Source organism: Muntiacus reevesi, chromosome 6 (genome assembly GCF_963930625.1).
Source record: "Muntiacus reevesi chromosome 6, mMunRee1.1, whole genome shotgun sequence".
NCBI classification, from domain to species: Eukaryota; Metazoa; Chordata; class Mammalia; order Artiodactyla; family Cervidae; genus Muntiacus; species Muntiacus reevesi.
Window position 1 is genome coordinate 35,489,667 of NC_089254.1, and position 26,372 is coordinate 35,516,038.

The 26,372-nt window shown below is 35.8% G+C and overlaps 1 protein-coding gene across 1 annotated transcript in view; it reads left to right on the forward strand.

The window, feature by feature from the left end:
* Positions 1 to 274: 274 nt before the first annotated feature.
* Positions 275 to 26,372, forward strand: part of PCLO (piccolo presynaptic cytomatrix protein) — a 363,189-nt gene continuing 337,091 nt past the window's right edge. Inside the window, exons 1-4 of the mRNA XM_065938464.1 lie at positions 275 to 418; positions 6,476 to 6,528; positions 6,612 to 8,142; positions 24,329 to 25,726. Coding sequence (XP_065794536.1) covers positions 275 to 418; positions 6,476 to 6,528; positions 6,612 to 8,142; positions 24,329 to 25,726 — 3,126 coding nt within the window. The remainder of the gene's footprint in view (positions 419 to 6,475; positions 6,529 to 6,611; positions 8,143 to 24,328; positions 25,727 to 26,372) is intronic.

The following is a 26,372-nucleotide window of genomic DNA, read 5'->3' on the forward strand; positions in this document are numbered from 1 at the left end:
GGGCAGCGGTGCCGGAGTTCCCGAGCCCAGGGACTCCGCCTGCACGCCCTGAGCCAGACCCCTGCTCTGGTTGCTCCTCCGGCGGCGGGTTTCCCGGCGGGGACGCAGCGCAAGGAGCGAGCGCGGCGGCTCCGGGTTCCCTTAAGCCATGGGCAACGAGGCGAGCTTGGAAGGGGAAGGGCTCCCCGAAGGGCTGGCGGCGGCGGCAGCGGCAGCAGCCGGAGGAGGGGCTGGCGGGGCGGGGAGCCCCTTGCACACCGTGATCCCGGCCGGCATGGAAGCGGATCTGAGCCAACTGAGCGAAGAGGAGAGGAGACAGATCGCTGCTGTCATGTCAAGGGCGCAGGGGCTGCCCAAAGGAAGCGTTACCCCGGCCGCGGCGGAGCCGCCTTCCATGCACAGGCATGCACAGCACGATGTATATGTTCGGGCATATATGTACAGCTTCTCGTGCACATATGTGCCAGCCCATATGTGCCATCACGGCAGTACATATATGTCGCTTCCGTTCATTTTATTCTTCCTAATGGGGTGGCTATAAAGAGAACATAAGCCTTCTATTGGGTAGAAGAAAAATGTTGCATTCCAGAGTTTCTAGTGGGATAGTCAAGGGTTGCATTCTTGGAACTGTGATTTTAGGTTGTGATTTCTGGCCTTTTGGAACCTTTTCCCTCTAGGGTGGCGTGGAGAGACGCCCTCCAGTGTTTTACTAATCTGGAAGTCTTCCATTAATACAGAACGGACGTGTTAGGAAATGGATAGAGCTGGGTGTTTACCTGTCTCTGTTTAAACCTCCTCAGTCATTTTGGGGTCTTTTTCTCTTTGAATAATGTTTAAATATTATTTTTGTAGTAATACCTTTAATTCCCTTAGAGGTGATTTGTCTTTCCTTCACACCCCACCCCCAGAGGAGAACAGGAGCTGTTTAGGTAGAAGACATAGAATGAATACACCTTTTATATTCAACGAGGAACCCTAAATTATGTTGTGGCGTTAAACAGATGATTTGGTCACAACAGTGCAGGTGCTGTACATGTATTTATGAATTGGCATATGCTATTTTCTAAACCACTGCTATTTTATGTGGGAAAGGGTATTACAGTTTATGGAAGAATGTGTGAATTTGTGTTATCTTAAAATTAGTTGCCAGTACATACTTTTAAACACAGAGCAAATAACAGCTTGCATAGGAAATTAAGAACTGATTTGTAATATTAATGTATGCATTTCCCCCACTAGCTCTCTATTTTCCTACATCCCAATAAACTGGTTGTTTTCTAATTAGAGTACTTAGAGGGTATAATCATTGTGCCTGCCCTGCCTTTATTCTGTAAACAAACCCTTTAACTTCACACCCTTCCCTACAGAACAGTTCTCTGACCGTGGTCCTGAAACCACTCCTGCTTTATGGTAACCTAACAATTTTCATTAGAGATACTGGAAATATAAAAAATCTTGATGTATGTGTAGGCTTTTATCCTCTACTTCATAAAATAAATGCACTTTAACTTAGGAACTATAAGTATATACATATAATTTTATCAAGTAACTAAATTTAGGATAACTGTAAAATGTTTTATGGATGATAATATTTTTCACATAAAATCTTAAATGCATAAACTATATCAGGTAAAAACCCTATTTTCTTGAAGGGAAACCCAATACTACTGGTAAAAACTGGCTTTTTCTTATTGAATATGTTTTTCAAATTAGTGATATATTGGGCTATTCCTTTGGCATAAAGTCTTTTTTATACGTTCCCTTAAGAATACAGTTTATGATATGTACTGTTTTTCTCTACTAATTAAAACTTGACTTAGAAAAAAGTTTGAATGTTCATATAGTAGATTTTTTTTAGGATAATAATGAGGTACAGTACTTTTACTAACCTTTTGAAAAATGTATGCCAGCTCTGCTGCAATTTTTTCCTAAGAGCCACAAGCAACAGGTTTAGCATGCTGGTTACAGATACCAGGAAAAGTGAGAACTTTGATTTCTAAATTCCTTACTTCTATTTAGAGGGTGGCTAAAAAATAACATTTCAGCCTATGAAAGTATAGTGTTTTATGCATTATTTGTATCAGGTAGCATAATTTTAAAGCTCTCTACTGATAGTTTTGTTACCATAGAATTCTTAGCAATAGATTTCTGTAGTCTAAACAATTAATGACAAAAGCTTCATTCAAATATATAAACAATATGTGCATGATTTTGGCAAACTGTTTACATTTTACTGAAAGATTTCTATAAAAATCTATAATTTTGGAAAGTTATTATTCCCATATGTGACAACCAAATAAATACTTGGCTTATGATTTAGATTTTTAGAAACATATTAATTCAAGTATATATAAGAAATTATATCGAAATCATTTCACATTTTAAAAGGTTACATGATGTGAATTAGACATGGTGGGTTTTTACTTTTTTTTTTTTTTTAAGAAATAAAGGTTGACAGCCCAAAGATCTTATCTTATTATTTTTAACTGACTCATAGCAAATTATATATGCTTCTCAGTCATATATGCCTAAGTTTCCTTGCCTCTAAATAAGATGATAATACTTATCTATCTTGTAGAGCCATTGTAAGAGTCAGTTAAAAATTGACAGGACCATTTCTGCTTGAATTTTAATTTGAAGTAACCCTATACATATAAAAAGTAGTAATATTGCTATCAGCAGTGAAAGGCACTGGCAGTGATGGCTGCAGACAAGTTGTTGGTTAAATTATTCATTGTTATGAGTTATTTTGATATATCTATAATATATCTATATTCTTTTACATACAGAGAAGTCAGTGCAGCGTACTGGAAATCCTGTCCCCCATCCTACCCACTGGGACTTAGGACTCCAGATTTCTGTGACTAACTAGTTTTATAACCTTGAATTAATATCTTTGCCTCTTAAATCCTACTATCCTCTATCATGTAAAAATGAATAGAGATTCCTAAAGTAGCTTATATTATTATAAAATTTTATGACTCAACACTATCAAGTGTCATTGCATTTTGTGTTACATTTCAAAATCTTTTAGTATTCCAACTGCTTTTATAGTCTGACTCTTGAATGCATTTTTTTTTCTTGTTTGTAGCTGAAACATTTTTTTCTGTTAATATGTGAAAGCAAAATTCTAATATGAGTATGGCAATAGTAAAATGAAAAAGAGAGGTTGTATAAAACTTGAAAAGTTAAAAGCTAGAAGTTAGAGCTTACAAATGAAATAGTCCTGGATTTTTTTATTCATTGTTGATCCAGGGAAATGCAATTTTATTACTTTTTCTACTCATTCTATTTATACCTACAGATGTGTCATATAGGCAAACTTTCCTGAAAAATACTTCCGATTAGTAGAATAGTGACAATTCTGACTGAATTGATTATTTTCCTTAGCATTCCTTGAGGCCTCCCCTACTGGGTAGACACCTCCACAACTGTTTTGTCTTCCTAGAGCAGCAAACTAAAATGAAAATGGAATGTTTCCATTTTTATCTCAGAAGACCAGTAGAAAAATTTAAAGTGAAAAGGATTCAAGAAACAGTAATCAACAGGGAAACAAAAACCTGATATGTTCATTCATTTGTTCTTTCACTGTTATTCATTCATTGATTCATCAAACATTAATACTCATTAACTAGTTATGAGCTTTGGTTCTAGTGATGCAAAGATGAGTAAAACACTTTCTCTCCCTTGGAGCTCATGATCTAGTACACAAGAAATAGATTGCATTTTAATCATTCTTGTTTTTAACACGACTATTATACCCAACAAAATTTCATCAAAAGACCATAGTTAGCTAAGGCTTTTTTTTTTTTTTTTTTTTTGCTCAGTATTAAGCCTATATCTTCTCTTAGTTATTATCTGTTTCTCACTTTCAGACATCCATGTTTTATATTTATTTATATTATTACAGCAACTAAAATTAAATTTAGTTTGTCTGCCTGTATAGATATTCTCTTACAGGGGGCTTCTATAACATAATACAGCTTAATATTTATAGGACACACATGCAGTTATAATTTCTAATCCAGGCAGCTTGCTTTAACTTTTGGTGTTTATTGTTATCACAGATATTTGGTACTCAACAACATTTACATTTTGTTTTGTATAAATCAACTAAGTGAAGAAACATCACAGAAACAATGATTATGTTTAATAGTATTTTCAGGGCTTCCCTGGTGGCTCAGATGGTAAAGTGTCTGCCTACAATGCGGGAGACCTGGGTTCGAACCCTGGGTTGGAAAGATCCCCTGGAGTAGGAAATGGCAACCCACTCTGCATAGTATAGTTAAGAATAGATTTTTAAGTACTCAGTTCAACTATGGATTTCTTCAATAAAATGCCTAAATGATTCTTTATAGGATAATCTCTTAAGTTTGTGCCGCACAAGGGAGTGGTAAACTTTATTAATTGAATAAGTCACATTTCTAGAATAATGTAAAAGTATAAACAGTGGAACTTTTAAAATATAATCTGTTTTGGATTATTTACCATAGCTCTTCAACCAAACCCACTCCAGTGTTCTTGCCTGGAGAATCCCATGGACAGAGGAGCCTGGTAGGCTACAGTTCATTGGGTCACAAGGAGTTGGACACACCTGAGCAATTAGCACTCTGCCTTCATATGGAATGGAGCAAATGGATAATTTTAGTTCCTTTTTTAAGTACAGGCTTCAGAGACAAGTTTTTATAACTTTTTTCCCTGGAGGAAATTTCCAGAACTAAGAGTTCTGTGTATTAATCTTTTATTAGAAAATAACTTTGTGGCATACAGTGCCATTTATAGTTTATTTTCTTCTGACTCGTTGCTATCTAGAAGTAATATGTCTGTGTTGCTTCCTACTGTGCCTTACATTTTTTCTTTTTGAACAGAGAAGTTTTTATTACAGGGTCATGCAAAGAGATGGGTGGCTCATGCCTTAAGGACCCCAAAGTTACTAAAAGCTTTCTACAAAGCCCTTTTATAAGAAAGGTAGGGAAGGACATGGTTAGTTGCTGCAGACTTCTTGGTGTCAAATCCTTTGTTCTTGAAGTCATGATCAGTCAATGATGTTCCTATAAGTCACTACCAAATGAATGTTATTCTCTGTCATCCTGGTCGTAGCTAACAGGAGGCAGATCTCAGTTGTATGTCTTACATCTTGAACTATCATCAGATTTCTGTGCCATTAGAGGAAATTAAAAAATGTAATTCATATTAAGTACCAGATGACCTGAAATGAAAAAGTTATAGTCTGATCTATTGGCAGGTAAATTTTTGACAAAACAAGTTAAAACCTATATAATGTTGTGATCATCTCATATTTTAAGTGCTACTGAATCAGTCTGTTTATCTCATTTTCTTTTAATTAAAAAGAAAGCTTTTTGAAAATTAGCAGTTTACATCTATCAAAATACAGCTTGATTTATCCCTTAATTCTGATGCAACATGTTCTTATTACTTGCAACTCTATCAGTAAATAGCTTATTTAGAGACTAAAATACTTGATAAAAGTGTATATGAGAAACAAGTATTTTAATTATTTAACCAGTCATTTAGAATTGATGTGTCCAAATTAAAAAAAAAATCCTTCTTGTATATTTGTCTATGAGTTAAAAGAATTTTTACAAATTACTTGTTAGTTTTTAAGTCATTAATAGTACCTAATAGTGGTAATAGTAAATGTTATAGAAGATATTAAGTAAAGAGATCTTTATTTCTTTTCTTCCTCTGAGTAAAGTAACAATACTTTTCAAAAGTGGGATAACAACCAGCTTGTTGCTCTTTGTATATCAAGCTGTGTCTCAGGATGCTTTCAGCATCTTATTGTTACATTAAGGGATCTCAGATTTAGAATGCTATTGGAAAAGTAATTGAGTGATGTCTTGCTATTTTTCCACAAGAAAGAATTGTTTCTCAAAATTTTCTAATTAAAGTAGGAATACTTATTCTACAAGTTTAATATGGATAATATTTGATGGATATTACATTTTTGACAAAATAGGGTAAACTTGAGTAGATGATCAAGTTTCCAAGAGCACCTAAAAACCTCTTTACCAGATCCTTTGATGTCATATTGTATGTCTTATGTAGCTAATGTAAATTCTAATATTAAATAAAGAAAATAGTTGTTTTTAAAAATGAATGTTTTCACTTCTTGGTATGCTAGTGTTTGGGATACTAACATTTTTTGACCATAACCTTTGCTTAAAAAGGTATCCTGTGAACATGGATGTGTGAATGTACTGGAACATGTTTTTGCATTGTTTTGTTGAGTTAATATATTAAACAGACTAAATATGACCAGATTCTATTCTTAACTATTAAGTGTAAATGTGAATTGTTTTTTGTTATAAGTAGTTTCTAACTAGATATTTTAATAGTTCATAACTTATAGTAGCAAGTATTGGATCTTTCCCCCTTTGCTTCACCTCCACGTTGAAAATCTGAACCCATGTAAAGAAAATAACAGACATTAAAAATCTTATGTTACTTACAGGATGATGTAAAAATGGATTTTAGTTATATTTATATGATCAAAATTTTGAAGATGTAAGAATGTAGCAGCTTTTTCATATAATTTTGAGCTGGTATAATTTCCCCTATTTTTACCTCTGTTTGTTTCATTCTTCTAGGAAACAAGAGTTGGATAGTAGTCAACCTCCAAAGCAACCAGGAAAACCGCCAGACCCTGGGCGTCCAATCCAGCCTGGTCTCAGTAAGAGTAGAACTACAGACACTCTAAGGTCAGAGCAGAAATTGCCTGGAAGGAGTCCTTCCACTATTAGCTTGAAAGAATCGAAATCCAGAACTGATTTTAAGGACGAGCACAAGTCTAGTATGATGCCTGGCTTCCTCTCAGAGGTTAATCCTTTAAGTGCTGTCTCCTCTGTTGTAAATAAATTCAACCCTTTTGATTTGATATCAGACCCTGATGCCTCCCAGGAAGAAGCCTCCAAGAAACAAAAAATAGCTCAGAAGGAACAAGGAAAACCCGAGGGAGTCACAAAGCCTCCATCACAACAACAGTCTCCCAAGACAGTTCCTAAGCAGCCAGGACCTGTGAGGGCTCCGCTTCAGCAGGAAGGTTCTCCAAAATCTGGATCCTCTCAGCCGCCAGAAAAAAGTAAATCACAACCTCCAGAAACAGGAAAGCCAGCTCAGGGCTTCCCCCAGGCTCCTCAGACAGACCAGGTAAAATTGCCACTTCAGAGAGATGCATCCAGGCCTCAGACTAAACAGAAAGACGCAGGAAGGGGTGAGTCGGCTAAACCCTCACTGCAGAGCCCCTCTAAGCCACCTAGTCAGCAAGGAAGTCCTGGAAAATCTCCAGCCCAGCAGCCTGGAGCTGAAAAACGTACCGTACCACCGCCTGGGCCTGCAAAGCCCCTAGCTCCACAACTGGGAACAGCAAAGCCCCTGGCCCAAGCTCCAGGGCCCACAAAGCCTGGAGCTCAGCCTCCTGGGCCAGCAAAGCCCCTAGCCCAGCAGCCAGGGACAGCAAAACCCCTGTCTCACCAACCCGGGCCACAGTCTCCAGCTCAGCCGCCGGGGCCAGCAAAGGCTCCAGCTCAGCAGCTTGGGACGACAAAGCCTCAGGTCCAGTTGTCTGGGCCAGGCAAGACTCCACCTCAGCAGCCTGGCCCAGTGAAGCCCCCTCCTCAACAGCCGGGCCCAGTGAAGCCCCCTCCTCAACAGCCGGGCCCAGTGAAGCCCTCTCCTCAACAGCCTGGTCCAGCGAAGCCCCCTCCTCAACAGCCAGGTCCAGCGAAGCCCCCTCCTCAACAGCCAGGTCCAGCGAAGCCCCCTCCTCAACAGCCAGGTCCAGCGAAGCCCCCTCTTCAACAGCCTGGTCCAGTGAAGCCCCCTCCTCAACAGCCAGGCCCAGCGAAGCCCCCTCAACAGGCAGGACCTGCAAAGCCCTCAGCTCAGCAGTCTACAAAACCAGTAAGCCAAACAGGAGCTGGGAAACCTCTGCAGCCACCAACGTTTCCATCTGCAGCACAGACTCCAGTACACGGCCTCCCTAAAACCATCTGCCCTCTTTGCAAAACCACTGAACTTCTGTTGCATGTTCCAGAGAAGGCCAATTTTAACACATGCACCGAGTGTCAGACCACTGTCTGTAGCCTCTGTGGTTTTAATCCCAATCCTCATTTAACTGAGGTAAGTTCAGTTTCTTCATGACGTTCATGCTCTTAAAACATATCACCGTCTTCCACAAACAGTGGTTAGTTTATCACTGATATGACAGGATGGCATTGTTTTTCTATGTTTCTTTTCTTCTTTTCCTCCTCCTTTCCTGCTTTCCTCTTTTTCTTCTCTGCCAAATGTAAATTAGAGTTTTTTCAACATTTCCTCCAGTAATAATATTTCTCTAAAACATTACTATAATTTCTGATAAATTTGACACATAAAGGAAGTATGAATTCATTGAAAAATGCAGAGTATTTACTCATTGCATTCTGGGTGTAAAGTCCACACTGTTATTATATTACGTTAATATACTACATTAACTTTTAAATTCATGCTCCTACCAACCTATCATATAATACGCTTGATAGGATATTTTTATACGGGATCCTGTTTATGCTGGGGAAGAAAGCAGACAAGGTTTTCAGATTCTAAATACAATTTTAATATAAAACAATACATTTTTTCAAACTACACATCCCTTTTCCTGCCAGTGATTTTGCCATCATCTATGAGAGCATGCTTCTTTCTTTAGTTAGAGTCATTCATAAAAGTATAAATCACTTCATAAAATGAAGTCATTAGAGTGGGTTCAACACTGATGGGTATTTACATAGAAAGATCACAGTTTGTAATTCCAGGTCTTTGGGTAAGCGTTCCTGACAGACTCAGTCATGAATGGGCCAGTTGTGACACAAATGAGTTTAAGATTGTTTAATCTGATTCAGGTTAGAAAAGTGATTCTCAGCAAGCCAGTTAATGTTAGCACTTAAAGGCCCTGGATAAAGTAGCATTTTAAAAGGTAGAGGTTTGCGGACCTTTTCGGGGAAGGGACAAAAAACATAAAACTGCAGAAGAACTTAGAAATTCTCTGGAGTTAAGAAATAATACAGTGAAGACATTATAATAATATAAACTAAGTGAGAATAAGAGGGGTTAGGATCCAAAAGAAGATTTTTTAAAAGAAATGGAATAGTCCCTACCCAGTGAGGAGGCACAGAAACCATTTAAGTCCATCTGGGGAACAGCTGTTAGTGGGCTGTGTGTGCATGATGTCTGCGAACAGCCCAAGAAGGAATGGAGGCAGCAGTCATTGAAGGATTGTGTGATTTAAATATCTCCAAGAGTGGAGACTCATGCACCCTCATTCTAACTGAAATCCCTTTTCTGCTAAAAACAACAGTGATGATTATTGGTAGCTGTTAAGTTCATTTGGATACTTACTGTGATGAAAGATGATAATGATGTCCATTTAAAGTATGTCAACCTATGATTTTTTGCCAATGTATTTTTACTCTTTTTACCAGAAGTCATATTGAATACTTTAACATTTTAGATAAGGGATTCTTTAATGGTAAAATTGAAAATAATAAGAACATTTATGTTGTGGAGGAGATCAGATTACAAATAGTTTGGTTATATATTTGTAGCTTTTTTTCGTACCTTAAACTTTTCTGCATTCTTTTCTTATTTTTTAAAAAATTTTATTAAAGTATAGCTGATGTATAAAATTGTTACAAGTGTACAGCATATTGATTTACAAGTTTAAAAGTTATATTCCATTTTTAATTATAAAATGTTTGCTGTATTCTCCATGTTGTACAATATATTCATGTGGCTGATTTCATATATAATAGTTTTATACCTCTTAATCCTTTACCCCCAAGCTGCCCCTACCCCTTTTCTTCTGCCCACTAGTAACCTCTAGTTTGTTCTCTATATCTGTGTGTCTGCTTCTTTTTTGTTATAATCACTAGTTGTATTTCTTAGATTCTGTGTATAAGTGATATCATACAGTATTTGTCTTTCTCTGTCAGACTTATTTCACTTAATGTTCTCCAAGTTCATCCAGATTGCTGCAAATGGCAAAATTTTATTCTTTCTTCTAGCTGAGTAGTATTCCATTGTATATATGTGTGTGTATATGTATTTATAAATTTTGATAAAGATGTGTTTCTGCCCATAGTATACCATCTTCTTAGGAATGTGTAGTAATAATGACTTCAAACAGTAGATGATCATTTTATAACATGTTAGTCATGACTTTGTGGCAATTTGTAAGACAGAAACAAGTACTTGGTCATTCAAGCTAAGTAATTATTTGAGTACCTACAAAGTGGAAGTTATTTTACTATATGTGTGGTAGGATATAAAGATAAGTAAAACATAATATTGATCTCTATATGATTCAGGTTCACTAGGTTAGATAACACATGCACAAGGAAATATAACTTGTGGTCAAATAATGAAAGCTGTGAAACACATGAGCAAACATTATGGACTGTAGGGTAGGAAGTGTCATTTCCAGTGGGTGAGATTAAGGAGAGATTCGTGTAGAAAATGGCATTTGTGCTAGGTATGTAAGGATGGATAGTATTTCAACAGATAAAGGATGTGAAAGGGACTAATGATTTGGTCTAAGACCTAGAGCCAGAATAATGCAAAGTGTATTTAGAAAATTGGCATAACTCTAGCTTGGCTGAAGTGATGGGGAGGAAATGAGCAATGAGATTGGAGAGAAGTTGAATGCAGATTTTGGCATTCCACATCAGTAGCAGTGAGCACTCTGCTTTTTGAAACTTACCTTAATTAATGTCATATTTCCAATCCTTCATTAAATTTACAATGTGTAGCAAATGCCTAGTTGTGAAACACTGACAAGTACTTTGGTAGAATCAAGTATTTGTTAGATATGGTATTTTCCTTCAACCAGAAAATAGAGGAAATACAAGTTGTAGATAAGAAAGGGGAAAAACAAATATATAAGAAAACTAAATGTCGAGCTTTACAGTCCACATAGTTCTTTCCTATTTGTTTTATCAAAATTAAATTTCCAAGTAATTCTGTGGTTATATATTGTTTTCTCTGTTATATTTTCTTAATTATAGAGAAAACTGGTGTTCAAGTGGTTTTTATGGTTACTTTACTTGTTAGGATCAACCTGATAGCAAATAACTAGAACCCAAACTAGATGTTCTGATTCCAAATCCATTTACTCATGGTAAGAAGAAAGAAAGGGCTTTGAGATCAAATGAAGTAACCATGACTGTCTGTTACAGTATCACAGCTCTCTTCATGGGAATACAAGTATTTGACCTGGGAATGTGAAGAATGATAACTTGGACATACTTGACAGGAGCTTGTAGTGTGGGGGCAGGTAGAAGATCTCAGTGGCTTTAAAAAAAAAGCATCCCCATTTTTAATGAGATGAGTGTGGGCAAATCATTTACACTTTCTCTATCAGTAATACCATATAAACAATGGAAACAATATGTTCTCTGTTGAACACAGTGAATTGTTAGGATTAACTGAACATTTGTATGAGAAGGTATTTTTTCAATATATGAAGTTCTTTTGAAGTTTTAATATTATCTGCCATGGATAATCTGATATTTTAAACAGAGTTGGCTTTGAAAGTTTACCCTCAAATTATTTTCTACAGATACAGTATCATGAATTGTTGGATTCTGTGATAACAATCAAGAGCCATTTGATCTACAGTGTTAAAACATTTCATTTTAACTTTAATTTTCAAAAGGAAATGAAAAGAAATAGCACTCCTCTCCTACCACAGAGTGATATAAAGGAGAAAACAAATAAAACATTTCTCAACCAGGAGTCAAATGCACTAAATCTATTACCCTCCTAGTAAAGCTGTCCTTAATTTAGACACTGACCCTCTGCCATCCTATTTTCTCTTATTCAATGGAGAAGCAGAACAGAAATAAATACAGAAAAAACTCTGCTGATTACCCATTCTGAATGATGGAGACGTTCATTGTAAATGAGTGGTTTGGAGAGATTCACTTGACATTTTAGCAATACCACCACATGAAGGATATAGAGGAACTAGTGAAAAACAAAACAAAACACCTGACCTCAAAGGAGAGCATCTACTCAGAAAATAAAAAGAACTTGTAAAATTCATATGATTTGTATTTCATCAATAATTAGTATACTCTAATTTCAGTGTGCTGACTTGAAGATAAAAATGGGCCCAGTTGATGTTTTGGAAATGAGAACCCCAGAATTTTCCCATCAAATCATCTAGCTACTTAATTGAGGACCTACTATGTTTCAGGCACTTTCTGGACTGTCTTAGATGTAAGAGTGAACAAAATAGCCGAAAAGTGTGTATTGGTCAGAGTGGCAAATAAAACGTATAGTGGGACTGATGGTAGTAAGTGTTTTGGAGAAAAATGAAGTAGGAGAAGGTTATAGCACAAACCAAGGGAAGGGGTTGGTGATATAGTGGTGAGGCCTCTTCATTCCCTGTCATTCGGGGATTAGCATGTGGGAGTTGATGGATGACTCAGGAATCTGGAATTTTTAGTGGTGACTAAAGGTCTAATTTATGTGTATAGTTCTAACTGAGGCTGAGGGTTTGAAGGGGGCTAAATAAGGAAAGGGTGGGAATGTACCCAGGAATGTTTAGAGTTCTGAGATCCCCCTCTTTACTCTTTCCTGTGGTGTTGTGGAGGCTGGGAGTAAGCCTTTTATCTCCAGTATAGGGAATTCTTTCTAAGCGCCTGCCCATGGAATTGTAGACATTTTGAGGAGGTGGTTATCTGAAATTCTGAGGTTCCCTTGGGATTCCGAGAGCTCTGGGGCTCTAAGAAAAATATTTTAAAATTATGGAAATTATATCTAAGAGCTTATTATTTCTAAGAGTTCCAGCTTGTTATTTCTAAGAAATTATATCTAAGAGTTTCAGAAAGAAAGAATCAAGGCTATGGAGTCAAGCTCTAGAAAAAAGGAAGTCTTCAGATTTTGATCCACCAGTAGTCAAGCATGATTAACAAAATGCCTTATAAATATATCCTGGTAAAATGATGTGATTTCCAAGGATAAGGAGAACATTTGAAAGACTTCTACAGAGGAAAAAAGTATCATCTACAAAAAGATGAAAAATCAGGCATCTGTATAATAGTCATTATCAACACAGAATACAGCAGAGAGGGAACAATTTCTTTACATTTTAGAGATTGTGATATGATGAATTTTCTAAGTAAGCAATCAAGAGGGAGTGTGCGAGCAGCTTAAGAATTTTTTCATATTTAAGAGTCCGTAAAAATCATTAGCAGTTTATATAAGTATTTGTATACTTCCCTCATAGCTCAGTTGGTAAATCATCTACCTGTAATACAGGAGACCCGGGTTCGAACCCTGGGTTGGGAAGATCCCCTGGAGAAGGAAATGGCAACTCACTCCAGTGTTCTTGCCTGGAGAATCCCATAGACAGAGGAGCCTGGCGGGCTACAGCCCATGGAATCGCAAGAGTCAGACACACCTTAACGACTAAACCACCATACATGTGTCCACAGGTGCACATATGTATATATCACAATCACTGGAGTTCTTTTATTAAAATGGAAAATGAAGAGAGTGGGATGGAGTAGTTGACCCCAGAAATGAAGTAAACTAGAAAGACATTATCATTTTTTCCAAAATGTAATTGTGTAATAGTAGTGGAATGTGAGATGATATTAGATGGTATTCAAATCAAAGTAAAAAGTTATGTATTATTTAACTGTGTGTTAAAATATTTAATTAATATATCAATTATATTCTTTGGACGTTGCTTAGTGAAGTGAAAGTCGCTTAGCTGTGTCTGACTCTTTGCGACCCCAAGGACTATACAGTCCATGGAATTCTCCAGGCCAGAATACTGGAGTAGGTAGCCTTTCCCTTTTCCAGGGGATCTTCCCAACCCAGGGATCGAACTCAGGTCTCCCACATTGCAGGCAGATTCTTTACCAGCTGAGCCAACAGGGAAGCCTGAGAATATTGGAGTGGGTAACCTATCCCTTCTCCAGTGGATCTTCCTGACCCAGGAATCGAACCTGTGTCTCCTGCTTTGCAGGCAAATTCTTTACCAACTGAGCTATCAGGGAAGCCCTGTCATTGCTAAAGACAGTCCTAAAATAGGTGGTAATATAAATAAGGTTTTTTTTTGAAAAAAAAAAAAAATGTAGCTTTTAAAGGAGAAAATATACATCTTTAATTTGTAAAGCACAACTTATTATTTGATATTATAATGGCAGTCACAAGAAAACATCAAACCAAAAGTCGACACTGATTAATTCTGAAGAGTAAGACTTGGTGGCCGAGGGACAGGCTTTTACTTTTAATGTCATATCTTTTTGTGCTATTTTTTAGCCTTATAAATTCATCTTATAATTAACACTTCAGTAATTTAAAATTTTCTCATTTATCACATGATTGGTTAAACAGTTTATATGAGGTGAAGGGAAGGGTAAATTAGATTCTCAATTTTCACATCTTTAGCCTTGGCATCTACTTGGTGAACTGACAAGAATTTTTAGTTCTAAATAACAGTGATGATTTGAAATGCCTTATGCCTGTCATGCCAAATTTGGTCCATTTTTTTCATTTGTTCTTTGCTTGTCACAGCCATGACAAGCAAAAACGGGCACCATTTTTATTTGAACCCAATAAAGATAAATACAAGTCCCTTGATTCTAAGCATAAAATTTTTATTTAATAGAAGATAAAGAACATTTTGGTTTTTTTGCTACTCTCTAATAATGCTTATGGCTATCTTTCATAGTATTTAATACAAGAATACCCTGACTATAGCAAACTTAATTTCTCTATCTAAAGTAATTTTCTCATGAATTTAGAGGAATAGAAATAATAATTTAAAAATCTATATTACTTAAATGTGTTCACAAATGCCATGTTTGTTTTGCTCTCATTTTCCGTGAGGTCCAGTGTACAGCATTTTCCTCATGACTTGGGTCTTCCTCATTAAAATAAATATGTATTCCTTGCGCTCTACCTGTAAGTTTAATCTTTAGCACCAAAGCCTTTTTTTCACTTGGAGCTTTTAAATTGCGAGATGTTTCAGTGTCTTTCTGCATGTCCAGCTTTTATATCCACTAAGTCAATTGCTACATATCACAACTAGTATGATGATCTGTATAGCTTAGTAAGAACAGATGTTCTGCCATGAAAGCGGATACCCACAACTAACAGAATCGTTTATTGACTCAGTAAACTTAATACAGTGATGGGTTAACTTGTTCATTGTTCAGATTCCTTGAGAAATCACACATACCTAACACTCTCTCTCCCCTATTACATATCTTAATTAATTTAGATAAAAACAGACCCTTACACACGTTTCAAAAGTACTGTATTTAAGGCAAAGATGTAAATAATCTATTAGAGGTTTATAATGTTCTTCCTTGAAGTAATGCCAATATCAAAAATATCAGTAAAGCATCAATAGATCTGGGTTGTTGTCCTAGCTCTGCCCTTTACACATCTGTACTCTTGCTGATATTAGTATGAGTTGAGTTAATAGTAGTCTAGGTAACTAGTTTTTTCTTACTTTATTGTTACTGTTATTCAGTCAGGTCATTGTAATTTTTCTGAGTGTTTGGTTTCCTTATTTATAGGGCTTGTCATATACTAAAAATCACATTTGGCCATATAAGTGGAAGTGCTTTGAAATTGAAATGAATAAATTATTTGTATTTATTATTATTACTATTGCTATTATTGTTTATAAAAATTCTAAGTATGATTAGTACCATCATTGTTAACTTTGCTTCTCACTGAGAAACTGAGGTTAAGAATTTAAGTGACTTGCAAGGTCACAGAGTTAGTTGGCAATGATCTCATACAAGAAGCTAGATCTGAATTTAGTGTCTTTTTTAAATAGATTTCTAGGTTACAGAAGGAGTGTGTGTGTATGTGTGTGCACGCACACACATGAATGGAGTGGGGGAGTGAAAGAGAGAGAGAGGGGGAATTTTACATATTCTTAAATTTTAAAAAATCAACCTTCTTGAGATTGACACAGAGAACAAACTTACGGTTACCAGAAGGGAAAGTGGGATAGAGGTATAAATTGAGGATTTGAGATTAACAGATATATATAAAATAGAAAAACAACAAGGACCTACTGTATAGCACTGTATACAGGGAACTATATTCAATATCTATAATAATCTATAATGAAAGAATCTTTGAAAAGAATATATATGTGTATATCTATATATATGAATCACTTTGCTGTACATCTGAAACTAACACAACATGGTAAATCAACTATACTTCAGTAAATAAAAGACATTAATCTTCTTGGCAGCAGTTATTTTTGAAATTTAGTGTAAAAAAATTGAGGTCCTTATTTTATACCTTTTTGCTCAGCCTCATTCAAACCAGAGCTTTATATTGCTGAGTTTTTGTTCTTCTGAGCCAGCCACTCTGTTTGGCTTTGAAAATAGAGATAAAGTTGATAACTTTGCTCACTGTTAAGAATAGAACTCAGTTTATAAGGAGTGTCAGTAATTTAGAAAATTCAGATTGAATCTTGTTTGTAAAATAGAATATGATAAAGAGCATATAGATGAGGTCTGTTCTCACTTGAATATAGAACAATAACACCACCTTTTCATTCTTTTTCTCTAATCAAAGATTTTTAAATCATTTGCAAAACAAATATGACATTTCTATCATTTGTTCAGAGAAGTAAGACTTCAGTTGAATTCATAAAATAAATGTTATGATTAGATTTCTACTTACATAAAACAATTTGAAGAAGTCAGCGACAGGCTTCATCATGTGAACATATAGCTAGAAATTCTATAGTTGTGTTTGTTGGGAAAAATTTTAATACATAGGTTTATGTGTTTTTTAACTTGAAAGAGGAAGGGTTGAAATGGTCAGGAAGAAATCAATATAATGAGAAATGTGTAAAGGATCTATGAAAAAAAAGATGAAATGAAGGTAAAGCTGATGAAGTGTAATTTTATAGTCATGTTCTCCTTAAATACATTCTTAAAAATGCACATATACATTCAATTATATAAAATTTAAATAAATTAAAAGGGACTTCCATTCACAGAAAGCTGAAAGAGGCTAAAATCCCTTATGAAACTTTGTATTTTTACCCATTTTAATATATTTTTATATTTCATATATGTATTTTTAAAATTACTTTCTTCCTTTCCAAGTTAACATATGAATGATTTTCTTAATTCCAATTACCATCTGTGTGAATTAAAGATATGTAACTTTCAGCATACATATGAGTTCACAAAGTTTACAAGACCTTTGATTTTTTTTACTAATGTAACTTTTTTTCATTTTTAAGTGAAATAATGGGGTAATCAGTAAGCTATTTAAATAATTGCACAAATTTTGCCTACTTGGAATTCTTGGATCGCAGGCTGCAAAACAGTGTAATAGCTCAAGTTATGTTAATCACTTGAGATATAAAAGTTTGAGTTCACCATGTGAGTGGCAGTCAGAAGTGTTAATATATAATATATGTAGTTCAGTTTACTGATTCAGGATCCTCTTCTCTTTGTGTCACTGAGTATAGTATAAATGTATTTTCATGTCTATACTCTGTAATTATTTTGTAAATTGTACTTTGGTTATAGTGACAATTATTTTTGTTTGTTTTGGAGTGCACTGACATATATATTCAAATATACTTTTATCATTTTATCCTGTTTTGTGAAGATTTGCAATGTCATTGCTAGCTTTTGGTGAACATTATTAGCCTTTATGAAGAAAACAGGGCATGTTAGGTTATATTTCACAAGGTGTGATAATGGTTTCTGCATTATGCTGCAGAAATTGTTATCTACACAGTTTCAGAAGGTATCCATTCAAGTTCTGGATGGATTGTCTTAAATAAAACTGTTTCTCCAAGTTGCTGAGCATGTTATCAAGGAATGCTAGTATCTAGTTTTTAATCAAAGTATATTGTCCATGAATATGCACAGCTAAAGAAGTTAACTGCAGTGAGCCATCTGTGGTCAAACTGCTGTCGGGAGGTGGCTGCCTCCATTGAGGGGATCATGTGGGTTGGACATTGCTTGAATAGCAGAAACATCATCTGTTATCCAACTTCAGCTTGGGTTGCTCTTTATAATATTACACATTATTATCTAATAATTATATTATTTAATTATTCTATGGCATTCAAAGTCATATGAATAACAGATATTTTAAAGAATTTGAGAGGTAGGAAACATTTATAATAATTCATTATTAAATAATATCTAAACTTTGCTTGCTATCTAATACAGAGGTAAAAGTCATCATAAGAAGTGGTTACTTTTTTTAAGAGTGTGTGAGGATAGAAGAAAAGAGGAATTAACTGGAAAAGAAAAGCAATATGTGAGTCTCAATGCTGTGGTTCAAACTATAGTTGGGATAGTTGAGAAGGGGCAGACCTTATAATGGAGAATGGAATACTAAGTTATGAGGCAGAGAAATCATCGTGGGCCATAAAGGTTAGGAAGCATTTAGGTAAGTGGAGGAGGGGTACAAATTTTGAATCACAACTCAGGTAAGAGAGAATGAGAACACTGCCTTGATGGAGTAAATGGTACATTTAGATCTTACGGTTTGCAGAAAAGTTTAGTTGTGATGCATCAAGAAGTAAGGACCTAACAGATTTTAGTAGAAGGGCCGGATGAATGTATGAGTGAAGAAAATATATTCACGATGTGAATAGTATGCAAACACTAGCAAATATAAATTCCTAATATTGTGTTCATCTTTTTGTTTTTTAGCTGACTTTAGAAAAACTCTAAAGTTTTACTTATTTTTAAAATATCTTTATTGGATTATAGTTGCTTTACAATGTTGTGTTACTTTCTGCTGTACATCAAAGTGAATCAGCTGTGCATATACATATATTCCCTCTTTTTTGGATCTCCTTCCCACTTAGGTTACCACAGAGCATTGAGTAAAGTTTGCTGTGCAGTAGAGCAGATTCTCACTAGTTATCTATTTTATACATACTATCAATAGTGTATATAAAGACTATAGTGTATATATCCCAATCTCCCAGTTCATGCCACCTCCCCTTCCCCCTTGGTACCCATACTTCTGTTTTCTACATCTGTGTCTATTTCTGCTTTGTAAATAAGATCTTCTATACCACAGTTTTCAGATTCTACATGCTATGTTGTTGAGCAGAGATTTCATTATAAACTTTGTGTAGATTTTGTATTTAAAATTTCCAGTTCGAGGCACATTGAAAGGTGGATGTTAGTCACTATGCCTTCTGGACACGTTTTTTTTTCTCTTTTGAGAAACTTTCATTCTCTTTTGAAGCTAAATAGATTAATAATTGTTCCAAGTAGGAATATGCTTTAATTCTGGAAACCCAACATTTGCCAGCTTACCTTATTTGTTAGATGTATTGTGTTAACTATCTTGAATTATTATTAAAGACATACCCTTAAAAATCAAAATCTATTTTTCAGTACTTTTTTGATAGTGGCACCAATAATTGAAGGTTTATGTGAAACTCACAATTAAACTTTCAAGTGGTACCTCTTGAAACATTTAATAATGTTTTTATGATTATCCAGCAAAAGCCTTAGTCAGTGAAGTTGTATTACTACATTTCACATGACTCAGCTCTGATACATAACTCACCAAAAGGCTCAGGAAAAGGGAACCCTGGAAGATTGGATTTAACAGGGAGGTGTGTTAATAATTATCAGCATTCACATTAGAATACACAGTGACCTCAGCAGAAGTCCTGGTTGAGTCCTTTCTTACCCCTATTTATGTAGCATATTAAGTCAGAAGACTGAATGAACAATTTTATGCCTTTTTTGTTCCTTTCCGTAGAGCTAATTGAATTAGAGTAGTTCATTAAACAGTTGTGTCTCCAGTTCTTGAATTCCATTTATTCACTTGCTGTAAGCAATGTGGGGAAAGAAAGAAATGACTATTTTTTTTATAATTTGTCATATAAAATCTAGAAATTAGGAATAAAGCATGGCATACTTATCTAACACAAATACTTTCATTTTAGTGCCTGTATATTGAAGGTAAGCTCAAATGTTCACATTGCAAAGAGACTTAAAAATTTACTGATAAAACCAGTGCATCCAAAGAAATTGGTTGAGGGCAGGTTGAGGGGGAACTTGAAGAAAGAAAAGGGAAAAAAAGGATTCATGAAAGGCCAGATCAGAGACAGTGGCTTTGGAAATACTGATAGAGTAGAAGGCTCCCCTGATATTATTTATTGCCTTTCTCCCATTTGTTGAATGGGTGTGGGTGATTAGAGAGAGTAGGTACTATGCATGTCGGGGAACTGGGAAGTCATTTATGAAATGTTGGTGAAAGGCTTCTTCTCAGTTACGCTTGTCCTTGGATATTGTCTGACTTCTTTAGCATGGGGAAGAGGGATAAAAACTAAAGTCTTGTAAGATCCACATTCATGGTTGCAGTGGAATGAAGACCCAGTGATGCAGAACTTGGGGAACTAGCTATATTTTAGATATGGGTACCAAGTGGAATTGGCATCAGAGGTTTGAGGCAACAATGGTAGTAAATTCCAGTTTGTCTCTGCTCATAGTTACAGATAAAAATATAATTTTAGAAGTTAAACAAGATAGTAATTATCTCCAAGCCCTGAAAATATGTATGGTTAGCAGGTAAGTTAGTTATGGGAGATTCCTTTAGTTTGAATCAAAATGGGAATATATGGTCCATGGCAGAGGTATAGCATAGGGAGAATGGCATGCCACCAGAAAATGAAGGCAGAAGCTTGTCATTCAGGCTAGATTGACAGTGGGTATTAACAGAGTAAACACAGAAATACTATAGCTTGAAGAGCATGGACATCTTTATTTAATTCCGACAACCTCAAAAACTATTTGTGAACATCTATGATGATTAAAAGGTTAGACCATACACATAGTGTTTATAACTGTTGCTGACAGTCTTTGGGGAGATACAGAGCTGGAGGTATCAGAATTAGGTAAGTGCTAACATAAGGGCAGTAACAAAACTATAGATTTTAATTAAAAAATAACCTATTCACAGCTATTGGAGAGTATTGAGTTTTGATGGGAGATAGAGTCAACCTCTTCTGTGGTGGTTTGTTTTAAACAGGTTAAATTTGGTGGAGGTACAAAATATTTTGGAAATGACAAGAGCCAAATGAGGGACAGTGGCTTTGGAAATATGAACAAGTGGGAAATTAACTTCACAAGCAACCCAGACCTTCTTGAAGAGTAACTGAGTATGCAGTAAAGATATTACAGGACTTTTAACTCAGATGACTGAGAGGGCAAAGGTGCTATTACTACTTGTAACTCTCCTTTGGTGCATTGTGGAATATTAGATGGTGATTCTTGATGTTAATGTGGGGTGGGTTGTGGACTTTGTCATTTTCTCAGTGTAATAAGAAAGATTTTTGTTGTTGTTGTTTTCAACTGAATCAGGCAATTGGAAACACTGCTGTGTTCAGTAGTAGATTAGGTTCAGAGATAAAACTCATTTCTATTTTCAACAGATTTGGCCAGTAGAATTAAAAAGAGGCTCTTTCTGAAAAACCCTAAGAGGATAAAAAGCTTTTCACATTGTGAAAGCTATAGACAATGATTTTAGCCTGTATTTTCACAGTGAGGAGGAACATTGAGGGATCAGATGTCTTTTATGTGTTGTTTATCAAAGTGAAGAAAATGAGGTCATGAAAAGGACAAAAGTTGGGCCAGTGCAGTCTGTTCAAAAACACAGTGTGTTAAGAGAAAAGCAGAATTATGTCCCTATGATAAAGCAATGACCTGAGTTTTCCACCCCTCTTTACCTAAGCCCCTCCTTGTCTACATGTTTAGAGATGGTCACATATGTTTATAAACTACAGGGAAACATTTGCTTTTGGAATGAGGATAGTACAGAACGTGTGTCCCAGTGTTGATATAAATCATACATTAGATATGCCGTGTTAGGGTTCTAATTTCGCTGTGGTTCAGAGATGGAGTGAAAGCCTACTGGCCAGCTATGCATAAAGCTCCAATGTTCACGTGGCAAACAGACTCAAAATTCTACTGATAAAACCAAACGCATCCAAAGAAATTGGAAGGATGAGGGTTGAGAGAGAACTTGCAGAGGAAAGGAAAAGAGGACTTATGACAGTATCATCATCAGATACTTATTTCATAAGTAAAGAATTATCATTTTAATCATATTTTCTTCTTTCATCTTGTCTGACTGCATGATTATAAGGTGACATGGTATCATTTAAGATTGAAAACAAATGAGAAAAAGTAAATAGTAGAACTGCAGAATTAACATTGGCATTAAGAGAGATGGTTGAGTGGACAGATGCATGTTTGTGGAGAAATTTCCTTCCATCAAGAAGGGGACATAATGGAGTGGATTTCCTTACATTCAAGCTAACCCTTTAGTCACACAACTTACATTAGTAATAGTGGGTTGATTATGTTTTGGGATTCAAATATCTGTATGTTTAAAAAGTTATTTATCTTGTGAAATACCTCATACATAGAAAAGGGTAAACATAAGTACTTAATACTCATATTGAAAATGAATGTAATAAAAACCCCAAGTGCCTCTTACCTGTAGGTAATAAATGTTTTGATTTTGCTTTTTGATTCAGATTTTTAAACAAATATAACTTGTCAGTTAGAGTTGAAAATCTCCTTCTACCTTCTCCAAACAAAAGTTTGCTTTCCATGAGATTATAAAATGAGCCCTGTTATATTGGTACCTTGGGCTTCCCACATGGTGTTAGTGGTAAAGAACTCACCTGCAAATGCAGCAGACATAGGAGATGCAGGTTCAACACCTGGGTCAGGAAGATCCCCTAGAGGAGGGCACGGCAACCCACTCCAGTATTCTTGCCTGGAGAATCCCATGGACAGAGGAGCCTGGCGGGCTACAGCCCATGGGGTCACAGAGAGTCAGGCAGGACTGAAGCAACTTAGCACACACGCGTACTGGTACCTGAGTTTAAATAATTTCAATATCCTTTCTTTAAATTTAAATTCATTTCAATCATTAAGAAAAAGACACAGGAGTTTTTTTTTTTAATTAAATGTTAACAGTGTAAACTGTCAAGTGGAAAAAATAGTTTTTAAAAGTTAGGAGTGCTTAGTTCAGTTTTTTTTTTACAAAAGGGAATTGTTTCAAATAAGAGTAGGTTGTTTGCCCACCTAATACTTGACAATTTTGTATTCTAGAGAACTTTTTTGGTACTTAGGCACCATATATTTAGTTTTCCATCATGTAGAATTTTGAACAAAGAACTTCAGTGCTAAACTGGTAACATTGATTACTTTGGGAGTTAAAGATTAGTTCGTATAGAATTTACCCGTCTAAATTACTTTGGTAATATTTAAAATTTTGTATGATGAGCATATATTATATTAGAATAAAATATATAAATGTTGAATATACATTTTAAAAAATTATCTTCTAAAATATATTAGTACCAATTTCACCTTCTCCTTGTAACAATAAATGTGATGGAAAAGAAGAAATGCATTTATACTTATACATGATATGTATATACACACACATAAATATATACATATATATATATACACACACAATGTGTGCCTCACATATATATATATATCTCATGAGTCAGATAAGTATATTGTATACATATATTGCTCTTTCCATTTATAAAAATTATAAGAAAGTAACTTTTCTCTTTTTGATCATGCTATATCTATAATAATTTCAGGGGATGCTATTATTTTTTACTTTCTTAAGAGAGAATGTTTTCTTTCTAATCCACAGTGGTTAATAGTTATGATTTTCTCACATTTGATGTGTTGCCTTGGAGGGGAGAAGTGATTCTCTTGCTAAGTTAAGAAATTAGCAATGTGTTAATAATTTTGACAAGCATACTCTGGGTTATATAACTGAAACCTGTTTATGAGCCATCAACAGAGAAAATATCCAACATAACTGATTTTGGAATCAAATATGTTATATTAATAATCATTTTCTTTTATCATACATGGTTTTCTATTTCTGGGAGTAATCAAACTGAGTAAATCAAAGGTGAAGAATAAAGCTAATGTTAGAAGAAAATTTTCTGTGTTGATTTATAATTTTATATTGCTTAAAATATAGTGCTTACATTTCTGAGGTTCATTAGTTATATTTTAGTATACTTAACTATGTATAAATATATAATATTATAAATATATAATATAAAAATAATATAAAGTGTATAATATATAAATATATAAATTAAAATTATTTGATCTAGATTTTATGTTTTACATGATTAGAGACATCATTTCAAAAGCTACCAATGCAGTTTTAAAAATGGTTTTGTTTCTACCTTGTTATTGCCTTGCTGACTGTTATTTTATGTTACTTCTAGATGAAAGAGTGGCTCTGTTTAAACTGTCAGATGCAGAGAGCTCTAGGAGGTAACCTGGCTCCAATTCCATCATCACCCCAGCCCAAACCGAAGACTGCCCCTGTTCCGGCATCAGCAGTGAGCAAGCCACCCACGCCATCACAGCAGGTTTCTCCAAAGAAAGATACTACACCCAAACAGGATGTCTCAAAGGTAGCTGAGTCTAAAAAACCCCCACCACTAGTGAAACAACCAACCCTTCACAGTCCCCACCCTGTCACATCCCAGCAGCCTCCTGAGGCAGAGTCCTCACCCAAGCCAGCCCCCCCCAAAGAGCCTTCTGTCCCGTCTGAACCGGCCAAAGTCTCCATGGCTGATGATAAACCAGAGCAGCCCCAGACAGGAAAGCCCGCCACAGACATTGTGTCTTCATCATCAACAGCAACAAGACCGGATATTCCAGGCTCCAAAATACCATCACAGGATCAAGAGAAAGCAACTCCTCCTCTAAAACCAGACTCTGCCAAACCTTCTCAAAGTTTTCCACCAACAGGAGAAAAAGTTACCCCAGTAGATTCTAAAGTCATACCTCGACCTGCATCAGATACAAAAATTATTTCACATCCTGGACCTACTCCAGAGGGCAAAGATCAAAAACAAGTTGATCCAATTCAGAAAAAGGACGAACCCAAGAAAGCACAAACCAAAATGAGTCCTAAGCCAGACACCAAGCCGATGCCAAAAGGGTCACCGACACCCCAAGGTCCACGACCCCCCACTGGACAAACTGCCACTCTATCTCCACAGCCCCCAAAGCCTCAGGAGCAGTCGAGACGTTTTAGCCTAAATCTGGGAAGTATTACTGATGCCCCTAAATCACAGCCCACAACTCCTCAAGAAACAGTGACTGGGAAACTCTTTGGGTTTGGAGCATCCATCTTTAGCCAGGCATCAAATCTGATCTCCACAGCAGGCCAGCCTGGGTCTCATTCACAGGGTGGGCCAGCGGCCCCAACAAAACAAGTTCCTCCTCCTTCACAACCACCTACTTCTCAAGGGCCACCCAAATCCCCGGCACCGCCAGCATCTGCAAAGGTTCTACCTGTGAAAAAGGAAACCAAAGCTCCAGTAGTTGAAAAACTAGAGCCCAAAGCTGAACAAGTTTCAACAGTAAAAAGAACAGAAACAGAGAAGAAGCCTCTGCCTACTAAGGACAGCAAACCTTCCACGGCTGAACCTCAAAAGGTTGTTCTTCCCCCCAAACTGGAAGAAACCCCCAAACCAGACTCAGCCTGTCCTCTCTGCAAAACTGAACTCAACATAAGTTCTAAGGATCCTGCTAACTTCAACACTTGCACTGCATGCAAGAGACAAGTGTGTAATCTCTGTGGATTTAATCCCGCGCCACACTTGGCTGAGGTAAGCGATGGTGGTGTCACATGTGGATGTGAGTGTACAGTGTTAGTTCAGAAGTGTTTTGGTAGTCAGTTTCCCTAGCAAAAAATACATTTCTGAGTAAATAAAAACTGATACTGTTATCTTTGAAGGAGCTTTAATTTCTTACTAGGCTTGTGCTTTCTTCTTAAACATTCATGTAATTTATACTTTTCTGGCTTAATGCACCAAAAAGTAAGAAGATGAAATGAGCTGATAACTTAAAATAGTGATTATCCCATTCTTTTATGAATTAACATCCTATGGTTTTCACCTGAAAACACAGAATAAGAATTGTAATTTACTGTTCCCACTGTCTCTCGTCCTTCCAGTCTCTCATGCATTAAAGAGAGAAGCTTGATTGATTGCAAATCCATAAGCTACATGAAATCTGTTATTTTACAAAAGTTAAGAGCTTAATGTAAGTTAATAATATTGTCTGCTAGAAAATATTGGTTCAAATATATAATAAGACTTTTTATAATCCTGTTTAAGCTGTTATCTGGCATAAATATAATAGAGCACTTTATTAGGAACTGTGGAAAGAAAAAGGAGTTATATGGATTTCAGTGACTAATGTCAAGAATTTTTTTTTTAAATGGGTAGACCAAAACACTTCTTCCACAGTGTA